This window comes from Chenopodium quinoa, unplaced genomic scaffold (genome assembly GCF_001683475.1).
Source record: "Chenopodium quinoa cultivar QQ74 unplaced genomic scaffold, ASM168347v1, whole genome shotgun sequence".
NCBI classification, from domain to species: Eukaryota; Viridiplantae; Streptophyta; class Magnoliopsida; order Caryophyllales; family Amaranthaceae; genus Chenopodium; species Chenopodium quinoa.
The window spans coordinates 2,518,489-2,537,829 of record NW_018744239.1 but is presented as its reverse complement, the minus strand read 5'-3'; the positions used below and the strand labels follow the sequence as shown (position 1 = coordinate 2,537,829).

Genomic DNA, 19,341 nt, shown 5'->3' with positions numbered 1-19,341 from the left:
ATCACTTTATATAGAAAATGCTGCTATAACTCCATCTACTTCCATTAAATAATATTTTAAACTATCGATTAGTGGAAAACGCTAAATAACAGCTTAATTTTATACTCTATTTATTTTATACTATCGATCAATTAAAATATCAATGTATTATTATTTGTTCGCTTAGGATTTAATTATTACGGAGTAATATCTCTAAAAAACTTGTGCATGATCTTATACGATACTTATCTTTGTTGGGTCGGTAGGTCTAAATGGCTATTAAAATATGCGAAAGGAAGACTGATTGGTAGATAGCAGATAGTAAACTAGTATTCCGTACTATTATATGGTCAAATAATGCTCAATATTCTCTTTAGGTGGTACCTTGGACATTGTTTTAATTAGACCACCAACATGTATGATATAAGGAAATCAAAAAGGATATCAACTACTTCGTCTGCTTGTCACTTTACATCAAAACCCAGATGATTATACATTATTTGATTATTTCTAAATATTTGGAAGTTGTTAATTAGACACATGGGAAAAGGAAGAGAGTAAATTACTAAATAATGCAACTTGCGAAAAAGATACGTTAAAAGAACCCAACTCAACCAAAAGTTGATAGTTGAAGCCCAGGATCGTTTTATATAATCTATCATGTCCACTCACATGAGAGTCCATTGAGTTTGTACTGTGGATATAGCATGGGCCCTACCATACCTAGCGTTTAATAGTCCATTTTAAAAGGAGGGGTGGATGAGATTCGAACCCGTAATCTTTGTGTCATGCGGGCTCTTGATACCATGTTAAAGAACCAACTTAATTAAAAGTTTAACGGATCGTTTTATATACTCTATCAAGATATGGGATAAATATCTTAGGGCCAAGGCCAACAAGGAGTGATCTCGTGAACAGAATTTACATGAAGACTTACCTTTTTTTAGGGGAAATATTCGATTGGGTATACCTTCACTTTTTGAAGTTTCAAAAACAATTTTACAAACATGTATTCAACATGTGCTTTTGTCATCCAACTATACACTTAAAAAATAAAAATAATAAGTAAATGTTGAGAATTTGAGATGTATGTTGAAAAAAAAAAAAAAAAGTACATGTTTATGCTATAGACAAAATTGCTCATTATTCTCAACATCTGAATTTGCAAATAAAAATACATATGGAGTATCTTTCCTGATGATTTGCCAATTGACTTCAACATAACGAAATTGCTCAGTTAATTTCATACAACAAAGACAATGAACCACAAAAATACAACTAAAAGGCACAAAATATGTGCTATTTCTTGCAGACAATGGATAATCTTTTAGAACAAAAGGGAAAAATTCTATAATTTGTGTGTGTTTTTACAGCCATGCAGGATCCTTCAAAGGAGTAACCACAGCCTTGACTTGCAGATAATTCATCAGACTGTAAATTCCCTTCTCCCTTCCTTGTCCACTCATCTTGTAACCACCAAACGGAATGCCTGCATCGAAGACATCAAAGCAGTTCACCCACACCGTGCCAACTCTTAAGGCCCGAGCCAAAGTATTAGCAGTGTCTATATCCTGGGTGAAGACTCCGGCTGCTAGCCCATAGGGTGAAGCATTGGCTCGTCGAACCACCTCTCCAAGGTCCCTACATAATAGATGATGAGACAGGGTATTTAGTAATAATCCTATCATATTGAAAGAATGACAAAGGGACAGAATATATGGAAAGAGTGAACTCACTTGAACTTCAAGATAGACTGAACAGGACCAAATATTTCATCCTTTGCAATCAGCATGTCTTCATTGACATTGGAGAAAACAGTGGGTTGTATGTAGAATCCCTTTGACCCTAATTGTTCTCCTCCTGTTTCAAGCTTAGCTCCACTCTCAATACCGGATCTAATATATTGCATCACCTTCTCAAATTGTTCTGAATCGATCTGAGAAACTCAAAGAATAGTGAGTTTTTCAGAAGTCCTCCAACTAGTGTAAAAAGGTGTAGTTTTAAATCAATTTACATATTGCATACCTGAGGACCTTGTTCAATGTCCTTCCTGAATGGATCACCAACAACACGCTTTATGGCACGTGCCTTTGCTTTCTCAACAAACTCATTGTATACACTTTCATGTACATATGTACGCGAGCCAGCACAGCAGCATTGTCCCTGCAAAAATGATCATATCTTATGAGTATATATGCATACGGAGTATGTGTTATGGCAAAGCATAAAAGTAACAGACTAAGTAACTAAATGTTGTTCCAGTAACCTGATTGAAGAAAAGGGCAAAGTGAGCGAGTTCAACAGCCTTATCTATATCAGCATCCTTGCACACAATGAAAGGAGATTTCCCTCCAAGCTCCAAAGTCACCGACTTTAGATTACTCTTTGCTGCCATCTCAAGCACCAGTTTTCCAGTCTCAGTTGATCCAGTAAAGGCCAGCTGCAACAATACAACGCGAAGTATATGTCAGATAACAGTCCTAGACAGTAGACACAAAGACACTGCATAACTCTTATCTATTGTGTCCTGCATGCTCATAGATGGCAGGATACGGTTAATATAGCCTTTCTGCATATGGGGTGCTTATTAGTCATTACCTTGTCCACATCCATGTGAGATGCTAGAGCTGCACCGGCAGTAGGGCCATAACCAGAAACCACATTTAGAACACCATCAGGAAGTCCGGCCTGCCGCAACATTGATACAAAGTTTAATCGAGTTAAGTTTCATTTCATCTATGTGATAAAACAATTTAAAGCAAATTAAGTTTCATCTGTAAGCAACTATGCAACATAGATTTTAAAAATGGTTTAGCTCTGACATTATTTGGATCACCTGCCTTAATCCTATATTATACTATCCACTCTAAATGAATCTTTTCTGTGTTCATCTAAGTAAAGGAAACCACTCGAGAAACTCTTTATAGTGTCATATAGATGATGAACAGGACCAAAAAGACCAGGTAGATAATAGTACCTCATGGAGAAGTTTTGCTGCATAAAGGGCAGTCAATGGTGTTTGTTCTGCAGTCTTCATAACAACGGAATTTCCACAAGCTAATGCAGGCCCGATCTTCCACACAAACATGAGAAGAGGGAAATTCCATGGGATAATTTGTCCTGCTACACCTATGGGTTCATGGAGGGTTTGTACATGATGAGGTCCATCAGCAGGCATAGTTAGACCATGTATTTTATCCGCCCATCCTGAGGAATTTGAACATACAAATCCGTTAGGAAACACAAATACAAGTTTACATTCCATAAAACAGCTAAGATAGCACCTATTTTACACCCACCAGCATAATATCTCATTATGCGAGCACACATTGGTAGTTCGATCTTAGCAGCTTGCTCATACGGCTTTCCATTGTCCCACGTCTCAAGGGCAGCAATCTCATCAGTGTGCTGGTCAAGTAGATCAGCAAACTTTAACAGGATTTGTGATCTTTGCTGTACAATGATAAGGCTGAGAGTTAGCTACACAAAATATAGGAGCTAGCTTCAGAGAAAGAAAAGAGGGAACAATACTAGCAAATTACATAAGCAGTCATCTTAGGCCAAGGCCCTTCATCAAAAGCTTTGCGAGCAGCAGCAACTGCGCGATTGATATCCTCAACATCACCCTCAGCAACCTCAGCAATCACATTACCTGTTCTAGGGTCATTTGTCTTGAATTTTTTACCTAAATCACATAGCAAAAATGTTGTATTACCTTGAACGCGGATGAAATTTAATCTATTGATTCATAGTTCAGTGGAAATCTCACCTGAAGCTGAATCCACAAACTTTCCATTGATTAACAGCTGAGTATATTTCACCTTTACTGGTGGAGTGATGGGTTCCTCGGCAGCTGCAGTTGTGCTGTATCTGCAGACTACTCTTCTCAACTGACAAGCTCTCCCTAAGAAGCAAATACAGATACTGCAGCATTAGCCTTGAACAAATAATTGGAACTGAAGCATTTAATTTCACAAGTTAATTCATGATAAAACAGATGTAGTACACCTTAATACAAAGACTAATAAGAACTCTAAGTTCAATATAACTTTTTTACGATGTCTTTAGATTACTTCCTCCGTTCTTCAATTAGTGCAACATTAGGTTTATAATACGTGCTCAAATTAGTGTAATCTAATTCTCTAATCCCCTCGAACCACTAACCGAAACATGTGAATTGGTATGTAATGTAATGTAATACATTGCAATGGTTAACTTATAGACTAGTGTAAGCGTGTAGCAATAGTAGGTAATGAATTGAGTTCCCAAACCCAATTTGTGTCCCAAGAAACTTTGACCCTTTTTGCTACTCTAAGGATCCATTTTCCTTCAACTTAATTTATCTCATTTTGTCTTATTTCAAACAATTCATAACAGTTCAAACAAGTACAGAAAGTTCAGACAAAATAAGTTTGGATAAAATAATAAGTTCCGAAACACTCACATATAACTTTTGCTATAGTGAAAATAATTTCAAATATAAGTCAATAGTAAAAGTTTAAACGAGTAACGATGTTATAATGAAATCTAGTTAACAACTAGAGGAACAACATTAGCAGCAATAACATGTCATCTTATTGATCTCATCAAATATATATATTTCTAAAGAGTAAAAGTACCTTGAGAAAGAGTAGAACGAGTTGAAGAAACCAATGCTCGTGAAAAAACAGATGAAATCATTTGACTAGCCATATTATTGCACTCTCTTTTCCTTTGTACTTAGCCATTTGACTTTCTGTCTAGTGACCTTATATAGATAAACTTCTGCCTAGCTTCATTATTAATTAATTAGCTAATTAATAAACTATTCATCAGATTAAGCCTACAATTAGAAAGTGTTAGATATTACCCTCATATTAAGATAAGTGTCATTCTTGAATTAATGCATTTAAGTTTTTATATTGTGTGCACATCTACGAGATCTAACTAATTATTAATCAATTTAATAATTTTAAAAAAATATATATCAAGTCATTCCATCGAGTGGAATACCTAAAGAAGTTCCTATAGGTACGGATAAATACCACGTAGAGCTCCCCTCCTGATTTCAGGTAATCCTAGAATCGATCCTCATCACCCGCCCTTGTTTGCTCTCTAAAAAAAATAATAATACTCCAACTATATAGTATTTTTAAGTTTTTAGCCAAACGACCACTGAATATAAATACATCTATTTGATTGAGTGCCAAAAAATGCACATAAAAGTTAGCAATTGAAGCAAACCCGGGAGTTTAGGAGAAGAGATCACATTGTGATACACTTCACATGGGCCACATGGTAACCCTAATATTTTTCGATATTCAATTAATAGCGTGGCTCATGTGATAGACATTATTTTGATTGTTGATTAGGCCTAAAATGGAGTATTATTTTTACAAATAAATCATAACAAATTACAGAAATTGAAATAGTTGCTTTCAGTTTCAGAGGAGTAAGAGAGAACAGAAGTAGAGATTTACAACAAAAATAATTAAATAAGGATTTCTCCGCAAAAGATTGTATGTAACCTTCTAACTAATTAGGCAATAATAATAATGTAGTTTTGTCAACTACAAGACAAGAAAATCAATATATGTACTTACAAGTTACAATAGTCGCAATTCATAATTTGTTTTACAAAGTAGAGATACCAAACATGGAGAAATGATATTCAACAATGTATACATTATCGTCATAGATTCACAACCTGCAAGGGCTGCAAGCCTGCAACTAAGCGACGTTTACACAATATTCTACCCGTTTACACAAAAAATTGCCTTGGCAGTTGGCAAATCCACTACCCTTTAAGTTGTTGGTGGTGACACATTTGAGCCTTGTCAAAACACTTAGTTGGATCGGGTAAATGTCAAGTAATTTGGGATTATTTTTGGGCTAGATAATTTTTATAACAATTCTGGAATATTACAAAGTATATCATCGCTTATACTCGATTGTGAGTTTGTGAATTGTGACATTGTGAATCGCTCGGTTGGGTGACTTGGGTCAAAGGCGCATTTACCATTTGGCAAATATTTTGATGCGAACTTAGCATCGCATTAAAATTTAGTAAAATTTTCTCAAAACAATATTGTAATTACCATACTGCTGAGATGGTCGAAATACAAGTAAATAATTATTACAACAATTTTTATTAATTACAGTAAATATTAAGGTGCATAAAGTACAATAAAACCTTTTTTTACAATAGTAATGTCCCTGTTTAAATATAAGATACTGTAATTATTGTGTCGAACTAAAATCTGAAGTATATACAGTCATCAGACGACTTTCTATGAGATTGACCCAAGAGATTATCCAGATAAACAATTTTATCACAATAACTAATACATACTCAAATGTTCATGTAGAATATCCCCCACTTTTCAATTACTACTCATTTTAAATCATAATAGAGCTGTAATGGTAGTATTATAGTCTGTAGAAAACATTGGTAACATGATATTATAATTTCTTATATAATTTCTACAAATTATTTGCAATTATTAAGTATAATTGCTGTGATTGAATGATGAATTAGTTTCTAATTATCAAACAAACATTTCATTAATGCCTGTAGTTTTAGGTATTACTGCGCCAGACTGCTGATTGCATATTTTAGTATTAGGCCGTGTTAAGTCACTACCAAAAAATATTGATTCATAATGATATGATCCATAAAACATGCATTAGATGACTGAATAAAAGATTCATAGTTAAATTTATATTAACCAAAATAAGAACTACAAACCTAAGAAGTAAGCCATCCACAACCCACTTTCTACTGCCCTGCAAGACTGCCTGCCTGGATCGCAACCACCAGATCCACCAGCCACCACATTCTCTCACCACCTTCATTTTCTCTCTTCCCCATCACATAACAATGTTCAGTCTCTGATCCTGAGCTAACCATCCCAATCATGCCCAAAGCCCCACATGACAAGTTATTGTACCTCAATTGTCTCTTCATTCTCAATATGACATGGGGTTTCAGACAACCAGCTTCGATAAAAACAAAGGAGAATAGAACGTTGACTCCTTTGTGTCACAGTACTCTCTCGATCACAGATCTAAATTTTCAGCATGGACTTGAATTACTTCATAAACATAGATCCCTAAACTAACATGAATCAACCAAAACTTGTAGAAATTATTTTCATGAACATAATTTTTATACTTCTTGGCAATTCAGGTTCAAAATATGTTTTAAACATAGTGAGATTCATAAAGTCATGTACATGTGCTGAAGATAGACAAATTAGATTTTTCTACCTCGAAGATAACAATTGCTACAAAATTTTGCAATCTTAACCTGGTAGCTTAATGTTACACTGATAGTTGAGAACATTTGTTTGAGGATGTTCAATTTCCATAGTAAACTTGCACTCTCCATAAAGCACTAAACTGATACGGGCAAACATTTGAATACCTGTGGAAGCTCATATTCTACTCAAGTTACTCTTGATTTTTGAAAATGTGCCTGTTTCAGAAAAATATGTACTCTGAGTTCCACTACCAAATTGATGTGCATGAGCCTGAGGATTTGAAAGTTCAATGCCCTGCATGAAAGGTACAACAGAAATTCAACATCAGCAGCAAAATTTTAATCAAAACTCACAAGGAGTGTTTTCCATGAAAATTTCCCAATGACCCAATGGTAGATAAAAACATCACAACCAAAATAATTTTTACACTAAATGACTGTAAATGAAACTGAAGCTGTTCAAACAATCTTTGCATAAGACTATAGTAAGGGAAAGACAAAGTTCAGTTTTATGGATCTACGATACATGAGCATTCTATGTTGCCTAGAGAAGCAGACAGTGAAGTGGAAGAAAATAGACTGACCTCTTCCTTTCCACATATAACTTAAGGGTGCTATGGTTTTTTGGCGAGTGTCATGGTATGGGACTATGGGAGCATTGCATAAGCAATTTCCAGTTACAGTGTTACTAAAATCTATAAATAGCACCCAAAGAAAAGCAGATGGGAAGTGATCTGGAATTATCCCTATTACATCATCCAACAATTTGTTTTAACCATGTAAGCACATAGGAATACCCCCCCCCCCTCTTAAAGAGCAAAAGATTTTAGTATGTGTTGACAAGAGACAAGACCAGTGTCTAAAATTTCATCCTAGGGTGTGCCCAATGCCAGTCATGTTGATTTATAACAATCATAAGGGAGATTACAAAAATGATCCCCCCCCCCCCCTCTTCCTTCCTCTGGCGAGACAGATATAAGAAATCTAGAATGGTATTTGGACAACAAGAGCCACTGTTCAGTAAAAAGGGGCTAGTAGGCATGTTACAGCCAAGGCGTACATATCTTCAATATAAGTACCAATAAAGTCTTAAACCAGAGGTTCAGAACCCCATCCGCTGGACTAAAGAGCAACACCTAACACTTCAAGCAAAACCAAATAAAGATAGCACAACAACCAATATGAGATGTGAAGCACAAAAACTATTAGATAAGTCTGTTTATGCTAAACTAACTCCAACCAGCAAAAGCATAGTGATTCCCCTTTAATGGAAAAAGTCTAAAGTAATGTGATTGTCAATTTGTTACTATTCCTAAAGTTCCCAACATATAGCCATTCATTGCAAAATTCAAAATATGGAGACCTAGAAAAGGATAAAACAACACAAAACCATAATCCGCATTTTGATTGGCCTCCAAATTAGAGGACATCCAATAATAAAGATGTACGTGTAGTTACGGAGTAGCAAAATAATTATAATAATAAAAAGGCCCCTCATGCCATATACAAAGTATCAAATAGTACTATAGTGCCAGAGGAGTCATGCAAAGCTATCTACAAAGAATCAGAAGCCCAAAAGAAAGAATAAACATAATATATATTAAGAGTATCTAGAAAAAAACCTACAAAATAGTCCACTTATCAAAAAAAAATATTGAATGTCAGATGAAAGATGCTATTAGCAAAATTTCAACTATTGAAACAGTAGAGTGACAAAGCAAGACTAGGAAAATAAGGAATCTAAGATGTTATAGTGCAGACTGCAAAATGACCAAAATTCTAGTAAAACCTTGCTTATTTAAGTTTGCTTAGAGATTTACTAGGTATAAGGGCAAGTGCACAATATTTTATGGCTAAAGAAATAGAGATATTGTGCAATCACTAGAATACTAGCAACTATTGAGCAACTAAGTAGTTCACAAAAACAAATCATTGGCATTACTTTCTACTTCATTCATCCCACAGTGTTCTGTCCTACCAGACTTTTGAACAAATATTAAGGAGTCTAGATAACTTCTGGGGAATAGAGTACAGGGAATTTTAGTAAATAGGGAGAGGTGAAATCAGGCTAAGGTCGACTAGAAAAAACTCTAGCACACTAGAAATAAGAGAAAGGGAGTAGAGTGAATAAACAATTGTGGGGCAAAGGGAGTTCTTGTAGTTATAAATCAAACGAAAAAGAAAACTCAGTACATGCCTGCACAGCAGTAAACACGAATAATAATAATAACAATAACAATAACAATAACAATAAAAATAACATATCAAGGACAATTATTGTGGACAAAGAGATTATTTTAAGGTATAAATCAAACAAAAGGTCAAATAAGGTACAGACCTGCACAGGGGTAAATGCCAAACTTGAAGTCAACCCTGAGGTAACACCACTGCTTCCGTAGCGCTTTTCCTTGAATCTGATTTTTAAAAGCAACAAAGAGATGTCAGAAAAGGATACGTCAACCACCCCAACACAATCTCAAAAACCAACTTCCAAGCACTAATTAACTAGAAGAAAACTTACTTCTTAGCAACTTTTGCTGCAAGCTTGCTTGGACCAGCAGACATACGTAACTTCCCACTTCCAGCTTGACCAAGCATACCATATCCTTCTCCCAAACCATCACCTTAGCAAAAGGAAAATGAATTGTAAGATATGCTATTATTCTAAGAAAAGGAAACTACTTGGCTAATTAAAAAGAGAAAATTTAAATATAAAAATAAATAACAAACTCCAACAGAATATTAAATTTTGAACTTGATTTGCACTAGAATAAAGTGACAAAGGTAACTTTAGAAATTCTTATCTAATATGAATATGTACCCTCATTAGCTTGCCTAGAATATCAGCATAGAATATCAGCATTCTATTCAAATTATATACCTGGATTTCCTGAATTCTACACAAGGATGCAAATCAAAAAAGATTTAGAGGCTTTGTTACACTAAAAGTAAGGAATTTTACCTAGAGAACTCTCTTCAGGCACACCAAACTGCATTCTGTTAGCCAATTTCCTCATATCTGTGACAGCATATCTGCAAAACAGGACAAGAACATACTAAGAAAATAATGTATGGAAAGAAAACACCCTGATACTTTAAGCCAATGATAAGTCTACCTTTCCTTCATCTTCCTTAGCCTTCGCCCACCTCTTTTCTTTTTAGGTTCTGAATCAGGCACGGGAAGAGGTTTTGGGATCTTAGGAGGTGGAGGTTCTTGCCACTTCTCGATCTTTTTACGGATATCTTCTCGTAATGTCCTTCCAGTCTTGCCAGTTGAATCTCCTCTCGTTGAATCTACTCGAGCTGCAAGGGTTGACTTTGCAGCCAAAAGACGACATGCACGCATTCTCAAAGGAGGGGGCGTACTCTGAAATACCTCTGTCTGCTCAATATAGCCAACACGAAAGTGAGATGTTGCAGTCGAAAAGCCTGCCAAATTCTTCCTTTTGGCCCCAAGAAGCTGAACATTACAAGCTGGCATCTTAGCTAATGAGGCCAAACCTCCAGCAGTCCCCATTAGTTTTGCTGCAACAGCACTCCCAACAATAGCTGAAAGATTAGGTGCTATATATACCATTCTGCTTTCAACAAAATCAAGGACTTTTTTCCTTGCTGAATCAAGCTCAATTGCACGATCACATGCCTCAACAGTCTTCTGTAAAACATCCTCTGGAAGTGGCTTACCACTGGTGGTTGAAGCAGTGACTGAAACAACCATAATGATGGCAGAAGGCAGCAGCCCTTCCAGATCAACTAGGGTCAAGTCCACTTCATTACCAATCTTCTTCACAACACGTGCATAGTCAATGGGGTGATGAACGAGGGATTCAAGCTCAGGAAACTTTAGACGGTACTTGTCACGGATAAAATTATGGATAATAATAATCTCATTCTCAATATCCACTGACAAAGCATTGCAGTCAACAATCAGCTGATATTCGGGATCATCTTCCAAAACTATTCCATGTTCAGGAATCTCTGAACCTTTTAGCAATGCATCTTCAACTTTCTGCAATTTCAAGAACAAGTTATTGATGACCATACAGCTAAATAAAACTCAGAAATCAGTACATTTGAACATCCAGTTGGCAACACCTCCTCTCCCCCCCCCCCCCACCTTCTCACCCTGGAAAAATTATTAAGCATCGAAACAAGATAAGTAGACAAGGGGCCCAGCGCAATAGAGAATGAGGGAGAGCCCTCAGCAGTCAGGGTCAGCACTTTCAACAAACCAAACAAGAGGCACAGGATGAAAGTCATGCAAATGAAGTGAAAGCCATCTTTCACAATAGGGGAAAGAGGGGAAAAAAAAAGAAAAAAACTATGATTGCATCTGGAGATATAATAAGACCTATATACATAACTGCTGAAAAATTCATAATAATTTGGCAGCTAATTAGCATAACAACGTCACAACACTCCTACAGTGAGTCAAAAACCTATTGTAAACATGTAATGTTCATCATCTTACCTGCATTATATCAGTGTAACGTTGAGATTTTTGTAGTTTGGAAACGCTATCAAGGTCATCATAATTCAGAGATTCTATGTCAGCTAACTCTCCGTCTATATCCTCCTCCATGTTGTCAGCATCAGCATCTCCTTCCACCTACAAAAGAAACAAACAAGAGCTATTAAAGACATACAAACTAACAAAAAATATTTTCCCTGTAATTACTCTCATTACGAGACCTTGACATCAAAATTCAATTATATAACATACACGACCAATTATTTAACATACTCTTCACACACTGAACTTAAACGTCAAAAACTGTAAGATAAGACTAAGACTAAGACTAAAAGTAATAAACTCACCACGACATCAGCTTCATTGTCTGATAAATCATCCAGATCGGCCAAGAAAGAATCAGCAAGAGTTGCCTGGAACAAAAGATGAAAATTCAGCCAATACACAAAAGAGGCAATATGAATGTGCAGTTGAGAAGGTTCATAAGAGCAAACTAAAATGTTCAGTAAATTGATTTTATATATCACCAATCACCATACAACTGAAATATACTATATTGAGGCAATCGACATCCTAAACAATCATCAATAATCCACAACACCTCCAGCATATCCAAATTCCAAAAATAAAACTCCTTATACAAACTCTAGAATCAAACTGTTGAGTGCACGAGAGTTGAACACAAACCAATCCAGCTAGTCAAATCATCATCTAGGGTTCTATCGAATATAAATTTCCAAGAAGTAAAATACGGATATTCATTACTTCAAAATAGCCCCTAATTGCAAAGAATAAAGGCAACGGCTAACCGTGTCGCAGCGCCAAAGATCAATATGCTCTCATGTACAGGGTACGCCACATTCCCATATTTGCACACTAAAAGATAGCTAAATTTTCACATTCTTTTGACATTTTTCTTCCTAATTACGATTCCTCGAACGTTTAAAGGATACCGTTTGCCTCAATCATGCTAAAAAAAACTCCTCTTTAATCCAGAACAATGCAAGAAATACAACTATGAACAAGAAAGACGCAGTAAAACATACAAACAACATACAATAGTACTCAACAACAAACTATATTCAGAATAGTGATCAGAGAAATTAGGTTTCCCAACAATGAATTGAAAATATTATGAATTCACAATCAAAAATTAGATGTTTAATGCGAGTTGTTCAATTACAAAATTAACAAAGAAATTCAGAAGAGATGAATTGCAGAAGACTAACCATTATGATTTACTCCAGCAAAATAGCGAGTAATTCGACGTAAGAAACTTGAAGCGTAGTTGAAACCCTAACTTGCGAAAAGGTGATTTAATTAATCAGAACTTGAATCCCCAAATTGAAAGTAAAATAAAAGTTGGGAATAATAATCCAATTGATAAAAGAATTTTAAACAAGTGTTGCCGACTTAGGGCGTTTCTCACCCCAACACGGTGCACAACTGCACACGGTGACAGGGGCAATTTAGTCAATGTGTTCTAAAATTGGCTCAGACTGGAAATATAAATCAAACATTCCAAACGGGATCAAAGGTGACTGGTTTAGTATTTTTGGTCTTACTCCCTCCATTCCCATTTGTTTTTTACGTTTCCATTTAGGGTGTTCCTTTTTATTCTTTACTAGGATATTTCCTTTTTAAGTCATTGATTTTAGACAAAATTACTCTTGCTTTACAAATTAAATACTCAATTGTCCTTCACTTTTCATGTGCATATGTACCTTTTATAACATTTTAATGGATTTTCAATACTCATAATTACTTTCTCTCTCATCTCTCTTCTAGATCCTTCCAACTTTCTTTACCCCACATGTACAATATTTCTTTTTTTAACTATAATTGTGGGTTACCAGGTGGGTTAATTCCACTAATTTATTTGCAAACAGTTCTAAAGACAAAATTATGAACACTACAATGGAAGATGCTACGACTACACTCTTTTGGAGCTCAGATGGAGGTGTTTGTAATGAGGACATCATCATCCTCATTGACGGAGCATGGAAGGAAAATGTGACTCAATCGAACAAGTCGTGGAGAGCAGCAGCGGGGTGGGTAATCAAAGAAAGAGGTGCAGTAATTGATAGAGGGAAGGCCCCGGTTTTCGCAACTTCACCAACTCAAGCAGAAGCGGAAGCAGCACTGATGGCCTTACAAAGGCCGATCCTTGCCGGAAGATCGGTGACTATGTTAACTGACTCAAAGGAGCTGGTAACCGCTTTTATTGAAGATAAAAGAGCTAGAAGGGAAGTAAAACAGGTAGTACATGATATTAAGCAGAAGACTAGTAACCTTAGACACTTTGTTCTAAGGAAGGTTAGTAGATGTAGAGTACAGGAAACCCACATACTTGCTACAGCAGCAAGAAAGGGACTGTAACTATTGTATGTTTTCTTGATTATCAAAAAAAAAAAAAAAAAACTATAATTGTACTTTGAATGATTAATTTATGTCAATTCACCTCAATTTTACACAATTTCTTAACAACCGCGCATAATTCCAAACGTAAAGAATAAAAGGGAACGGAGGGAGTACCTTTTAAAAAAATAAAAAAAGGATTGGTTAGGTCTCTAGGTAGCTACTACTTCTTTTTTATACTCCCTCCGTTTTTAAATACTTGCTCCATTTCTCTTGGATACGCATGTCGATGCTAATCTTTGATCACTAATATCTTTAATTATCAATAAGTATAAATTCTAACAATTGAAAATTAATAATCTATTCATAGAGATGATTCCAACAAATACCCACATGACTATATTTTTTTCTTATGTATAAATCACAAACATTAGTCAAAGTAGGACAAATAAATAGTGCAAAAAATAGAAAGCAAGTATTTAAAAATGGAGGGAGTATTATTTACAAGTTACAACGATTTGACATGAAAAAAAATGTGTTTTTTTAAAAAAAAAATTCTTAAATTTAAGTTGCGTTACATAAACTTTTTTTTTTTTAAGGCTTGCATTACATAAACTTGATTTTCAACAATATAGACTTTTTTTTTTTAATTTTGTATGATCTGTTTAATTTCTTGGATTTATCTTATCTAAATTTATTAACCTTAATAAAAAGTCATGTATTAATTTATCTAATTTTATTTTGGAAAAATTACTCAGAATAATACGACATTTACTTCATCCGACCTTTGATATCACTGCGCTCAAAATAGACCCAATAAACCGGTTACCTAATAAACCAGTAAATTTTTTTATGAGTTTAAAGTACACATGTCACCGTATAATTTGTCTAAAATTTTAAATCTTTAAAAAAATTAAATTAAAAAAAAAAAATCGCAGCCACATCCTTTCCCAGCCTCAACCACCGTGACATCATAGACTCATAGTAGCAGCTGTGACATTGGAGCTCGATTGCTGTCGTCGCTATTGTGGGTGGTCTGGGCGGCCAAAATCGGGGCAGTGGAAGGTGAGGGAGGCTGAAATAGTTGCCATGGGGTTCCGCAAATTGAGCCGAAATTGGTTGAAATTGGGGCTGCTAGAGGTTTGTTCATGCCGGCAGATTGTTGCGGTTTGAATTGCAGTGGGTGGGCGGTTTTTGGTGCGGTTGTGATTGGTGGTTGCCGCTGCAATTGCGGGCTTGTGAATTGGAGATGGTTGGTGGTTGTTGGGGGCTGTATATGCGGTGTGCGTGAGGTGGTTTAGTGGTGTAATGTGGCAGATTGTGGATTGTAGTGCGAGGTGAGGCTATGGGTGAGAAATGGATAGGGCTGCTCGCGGTGGCCGGAAATGATAGCGTTGTGGCTGGTCGCTGCTGTTTTGAAGGAGGAATAGGGGAGACGAGGGTGTGCGTGTTTGGTTGGCAAAAGGGGTTGGTGGTTGAGGTTAGAAGGTTCAGATGGGCGCTGCTTTGGCGCCGGCTCCGGCGTTGGTGGACTGGGTGGCCGGAGCGACGGGGCAGGGAAGTCAGGCAGGGGAGGGAAATTGAAGTTTTTTTAATTTTTATTTTTTCTTTACAAAACTTTAACATTTTTTAATATTTATTTTTATTTTATTTTTATTTTTTTGACGAATCACGAGTCGACACATGTCAAGTAACTTGGTATAACAAATTGCATGACTGGTTGGGACCATTTTGAGTGGATTGATATCAAAGGTCGGATTATTAAAAAATAGGAAAATTTACTTTAAATAAATCAACCTTTGTCCCTTTCTCCCAAAATAAACCAACCTTTGGATTATTCCAGAATAATACAACCTTTTACCACCTTCTTCCCATATCAAACACAACAGGTCACCTATCCGGTACAATCGGTTATATGTGCTACGTGGCACTTCATGAGTGGTTTTTTTTTTTTAATTTGAGTTGGAAAAAAAAATTAACAAAAAAAAACTAACCCACCCCCTGGTTTCTTTCGCCCACCTGCTTTCTTCTTTCTTTCTCTTCCCTTATCACCACCAATCCACCGTAGTCACCACCAATCAACCATAGCCACAACCATCCTTCTTTCTTTCTCCTTTCCCTTCCATGGCCTTCCTCCATTACCACTTCACCTCCCCTTTAACTTTCCCACCAACACCACCTCTAACCACCACAAACCTCCAGCCACCGCCACCAACACCTCCGGCCACTACATACCTCCAACCACCACCAAACAACCCTCCAGCCACCACGAATCTCTAGCCTAATTGGGTTAGATCCATCCCTCCACGAGGCTATTGGTTAAACTGGGTGTACAATTGAGGCGGTTGCTCCGATTGGTGGTTGATGATTGTTGCAATTGTTTGGTGGTGGGTGATGCTGTTTTTTGGTGCAATTATTGCGGCTGCTGCGTGGCTATGTTTTGCGGATGGCGATGGTGAGTGAGTGGGGTTGTTGTGTTGGTGGTGTTGTGAATGGGGATGTTGTTATGGTTTTGTGAGGTGGTGATTTCGGGTTTGGTGCATAAGGGAGTAGCAGGGGAGATTTTGGTGGTGTATGGTGCGTCGATGGTGGATATTTGAGGGAGTAGTGTTTGTTTGGGGCGGTCTGGTGAAGGTGGTGGTGGTGGGATGAGTGGTGACTTCAAAAGAAAGAAGGGGAAAATAAAATGGAGGTGGAGCTTTGGGTGGTGGAAATGGAGGAAGATGATAGCAATTGGTGGAAGGAAGGTGAAGGAAATGGATAACCGATTGTTTGGGTAACCAGTCATTTGGGTTTGATATGGGAAGAAGGGGGTAAAAGGTTGTATTATTCTGAATAATCTAAAGGTTGACTTATTTTGGGAGAACGGGGCAAAGGTTGGTTTATTTAAAGTAATTTTTCCAACTAAATATAACTAGACCTTATGTTGAACAATATTCTATTTGAAACATATACAACCCTTTAAGATGATTAATTTTAACTTAATATGTTATGAAGATTTTTTTATTTTTTTTTTAATTTGGTAACAAGTATTACTTATTTTATACAAAGAATAAGGCTTTCATAAAAGCATTAAATAATTATAAATAAAAAAAAAATCCATTTTGTTACTAGTACGGAGTATAAAATATCAAAAAATATAGGAAATTTTTAAATTGGTTCATTTTGAGTTTTGGACTCGTTATATTTATAAACGATATGATCTTCAATTATAGATTTCCAGTCTTCAATTTGATTTTTGAATGATGAACAACCCTACATGCACTAGCTAGACCCCATAGGTGCTAGGATTGTATATCCAAAATTCCACACGTAAGGGAATGTTGGTTATTGCCTACACGAGCATAGCTCAGACTCACTCGAACATCGTAGCAGGGATTGTATATTTGTATATCCACTCATAATGGCATGTTCGCTGGTTAAGAATTTTAGTTATCAAATGAGAGGTTGTATTTGTATCAATGTAAACTTTTCATATGTGCAATATTTTTAACTTTTTTTTAATGTAAAATGAAATTTATTTAGTGATAAGCAAACACAAATAAAATGATCTAATTCAACCACTTTTAAAATAACTAAATATTCGCTTTATATAAGTTGATCATCAAATATTGACTCAAAGTCTAAAATAGCTTAATAATTACTGTATTAAAACAACAATTTTTAATTTTATATTTTACTCTCGCCACCTTTAAAAATACAAGAAAATTCAAGTTTACCACCGTTATAAACAAATTTGTTTATCAAAGAGGCAAAAGTGCAAATTTTGCAATAAAAGTAGCTTTTCCCACTAACTGTTTCCCAAATACCGCTATTATTTGCGGGAATCGATATATCCGCAAGATCTAGTACTTCAAGCTAAGTAGCAATTTCCCTCCAAACTGCTGCTTCAAGTAGCAATTTTGGTCCATGATAAACGAAACTTGTTTATCACCAAAATTAAATGGAGTGGCCTCTAAAAAACCCGACTTTTGTGTTTCTTGAAGGTGGAATTATTTAAAATAAAAAAAAATAAATTGATGAAACTCTGCAATAATTCGATCTTTACAAAATTCATGCTCAAATAAATATTTATGATTTGATTTAAATATAATTTTTTTTAATCGCCCTAACAATGATCATATTTTAATTTGACCCAAGCTCACGAAGGACCCTATTTGAAGTTTACAACTCATTAATTAATTATCCGATCAGAATCTTCGCGACAAAATATAACCCGCTACAAAATTTAAAGCTCGGTCGAGCATAATATGTCAATACGGACCCAAATTTGGCTTACATTTTATCTAATCTATACCCAAAATATAAAGGAAAAATTGATGGAAATAATCCCACATTTTGAGCATCAGAGATTAATAATCCCACATTTGGGATTCCTTTTAATTATCCCACCTGTGATATCATTCTGCTCAAAATGGTCCCGGGTGACCTAGATATCAAAGCCACCACCCAGACCCAAAACCACCGCCACCACTAGCAGGACTCGAAACCACTGTACCGCAATCCACCCCAGCCAACCCAACCCCAAAACACCTTCAAAAATAAAAAACACACCAAACCCAAAACCACCTTCAATAATTGAAAACCCACCAAATCAAGGTCAGGGAAAAGGGAGGGAGGCCGAGATTGGGACGGAGGAAGGGAAAGACTCGAGATTGGGGCGGAAAAAGGGTTTTTGAGGGTTGTGGGATGGTTGGTTTTCGAGGGTTTTCGTGGCGGTGGAAGGGAGGTTGGTGGTTCAGGGGCGTCGACGTTGGGGGAGTCAACCTGGGCGGTCGGCGTTGTGGGGCAGGGGATATTGGCGGCAATGACGACAGTTGCAGGTTGCGGGGAGGGTGGATGGGGCTGGGCAGCTGGTTGGTGGTGGGTGGTTTTTTTTTTCTTATAAAATATCTATTTTTTTAAATATTTTATTTTATTTTTATTTTTTGACCAATCATATGCCGCCACGTGTCAAGTAACTTGTTATATCAGGTTACTTGATCAGCTGGGACCATTTAAAGTGGATTGATAAAAAGAATCCTAAAGCTGGGATTATTAATTTTTAATGCTCAAAAGGTGGAATTAGGGCCTGTTCTCTTACGTTAAAATTCAGTTCAGTTCAGCTCAATTCAATTCAATTCAGTTCAGTTCAGTTCAGCTCCTAATTTCCTTCTCTTATAAAATATTCATTTCAGTTCAGTTCAGCTGAGTTCAGTCAATGAGAACGGACTCTTATTCCCATCAATTTTTCCAAATATAATATAAATAATTCATTATAATAATTCAATTATTTAAAAACGGAGGAAAAATT

The 19,341-nt window shown here is 36.1% G+C and overlaps 2 protein-coding genes across 2 annotated transcripts; both read right to left on the bottom strand.

Annotated features, from left to right (window-relative positions):
* Positions 1–870: 870 nt before the first annotated feature.
* LOC110694134 (aldehyde dehydrogenase family 2 member B7, mitochondrial-like) lies at positions 871–4,719 on the bottom strand. Its single transcript, XM_021871301.1, has 10 exons — positions 4,599–4,719; positions 3,749–3,883; positions 3,522–3,664; positions 3,279–3,432; positions 2,957–3,186; positions 2,578–2,667; positions 2,246–2,419; positions 2,005–2,142; positions 1,716–1,915; positions 871–1,620 (listed from the first exon to the last, which is right to left on the bottom strand). Exons 1-10 carry the CDS (start codon positions 4,669–4,671, stop codon positions 1,347–1,349), a joined length of 1,611 nt encoding a protein of 536 aa, XP_021726993.1. The 5' UTR covers positions 4,672–4,719; the 3' UTR covers positions 871–1,346.
* A 2,389-nt stretch (positions 4,720–7,108) lies between these two features.
* LOC110694132 (U4/U6 small nuclear ribonucleoprotein Prp31 homolog) lies at positions 7,109–13,119 on the bottom strand. The gene is made up of 8 exons (XM_021871299.1): positions 12,920–13,119; positions 12,038–12,103; positions 11,691–11,828; positions 10,336–11,228; positions 10,182–10,252; positions 9,741–9,843; positions 9,558–9,633; positions 7,109–7,514 (listed from the first exon to the last, which is right to left on the bottom strand). Exons 1-8 carry the CDS (start codon positions 12,920–12,922, stop codon positions 7,395–7,397), a joined length of 1,470 nt encoding a protein of 489 aa, XP_021726991.1. The 5' UTR covers positions 12,923–13,119; the 3' UTR covers positions 7,109–7,394.
* Positions 13,120–19,341: the final 6,222 nt, after the last annotated feature.

What these genes read in the sequence shown, in the direction of transcription:
- LOC110694134 (XM_021871301.1), bottom strand. Translation starts at nt 4,671, where the DNA reads ATGGCTAGTCAAATGATTTCATCTGTTTTTTCACGAGCATTGGTTTCT. An exon ending in CATAATGAGATATTATGCTG is followed by an intron (nt 3,187 to 3,278) that starts GTGGGTGTAAAA and finishes CAAATTCCTCAG; the next exon opens with GATGGGCGGATAAAATACAT. An exon ending in CAGCAAAACTTCTCCATGAG is followed by an intron (nt 2,668 to 2,956) that starts GTACTATTATCT and finishes ATGTTGCGGCAG; the next exon opens with GCCGGACTTCCTGATGGTGT.
- LOC110694132 (XM_021871299.1), bottom strand. An exon ending in GTTACACTGATATAATGCAG is followed by an intron (nt 11,229 to 11,690) that starts GTAAGATGATGA and finishes TTGAAATTGCAG; the next exon opens with AAAGTTGAAGATGCATTGCT. An exon ending in TGGCATTTACCCCTGTGCAG is followed by an intron (nt 7,515 to 9,557) that starts GTCTGTACCTTA and finishes CCTTTCATGCAG; the next exon opens with GGCATTGAACTTTCAAATCC.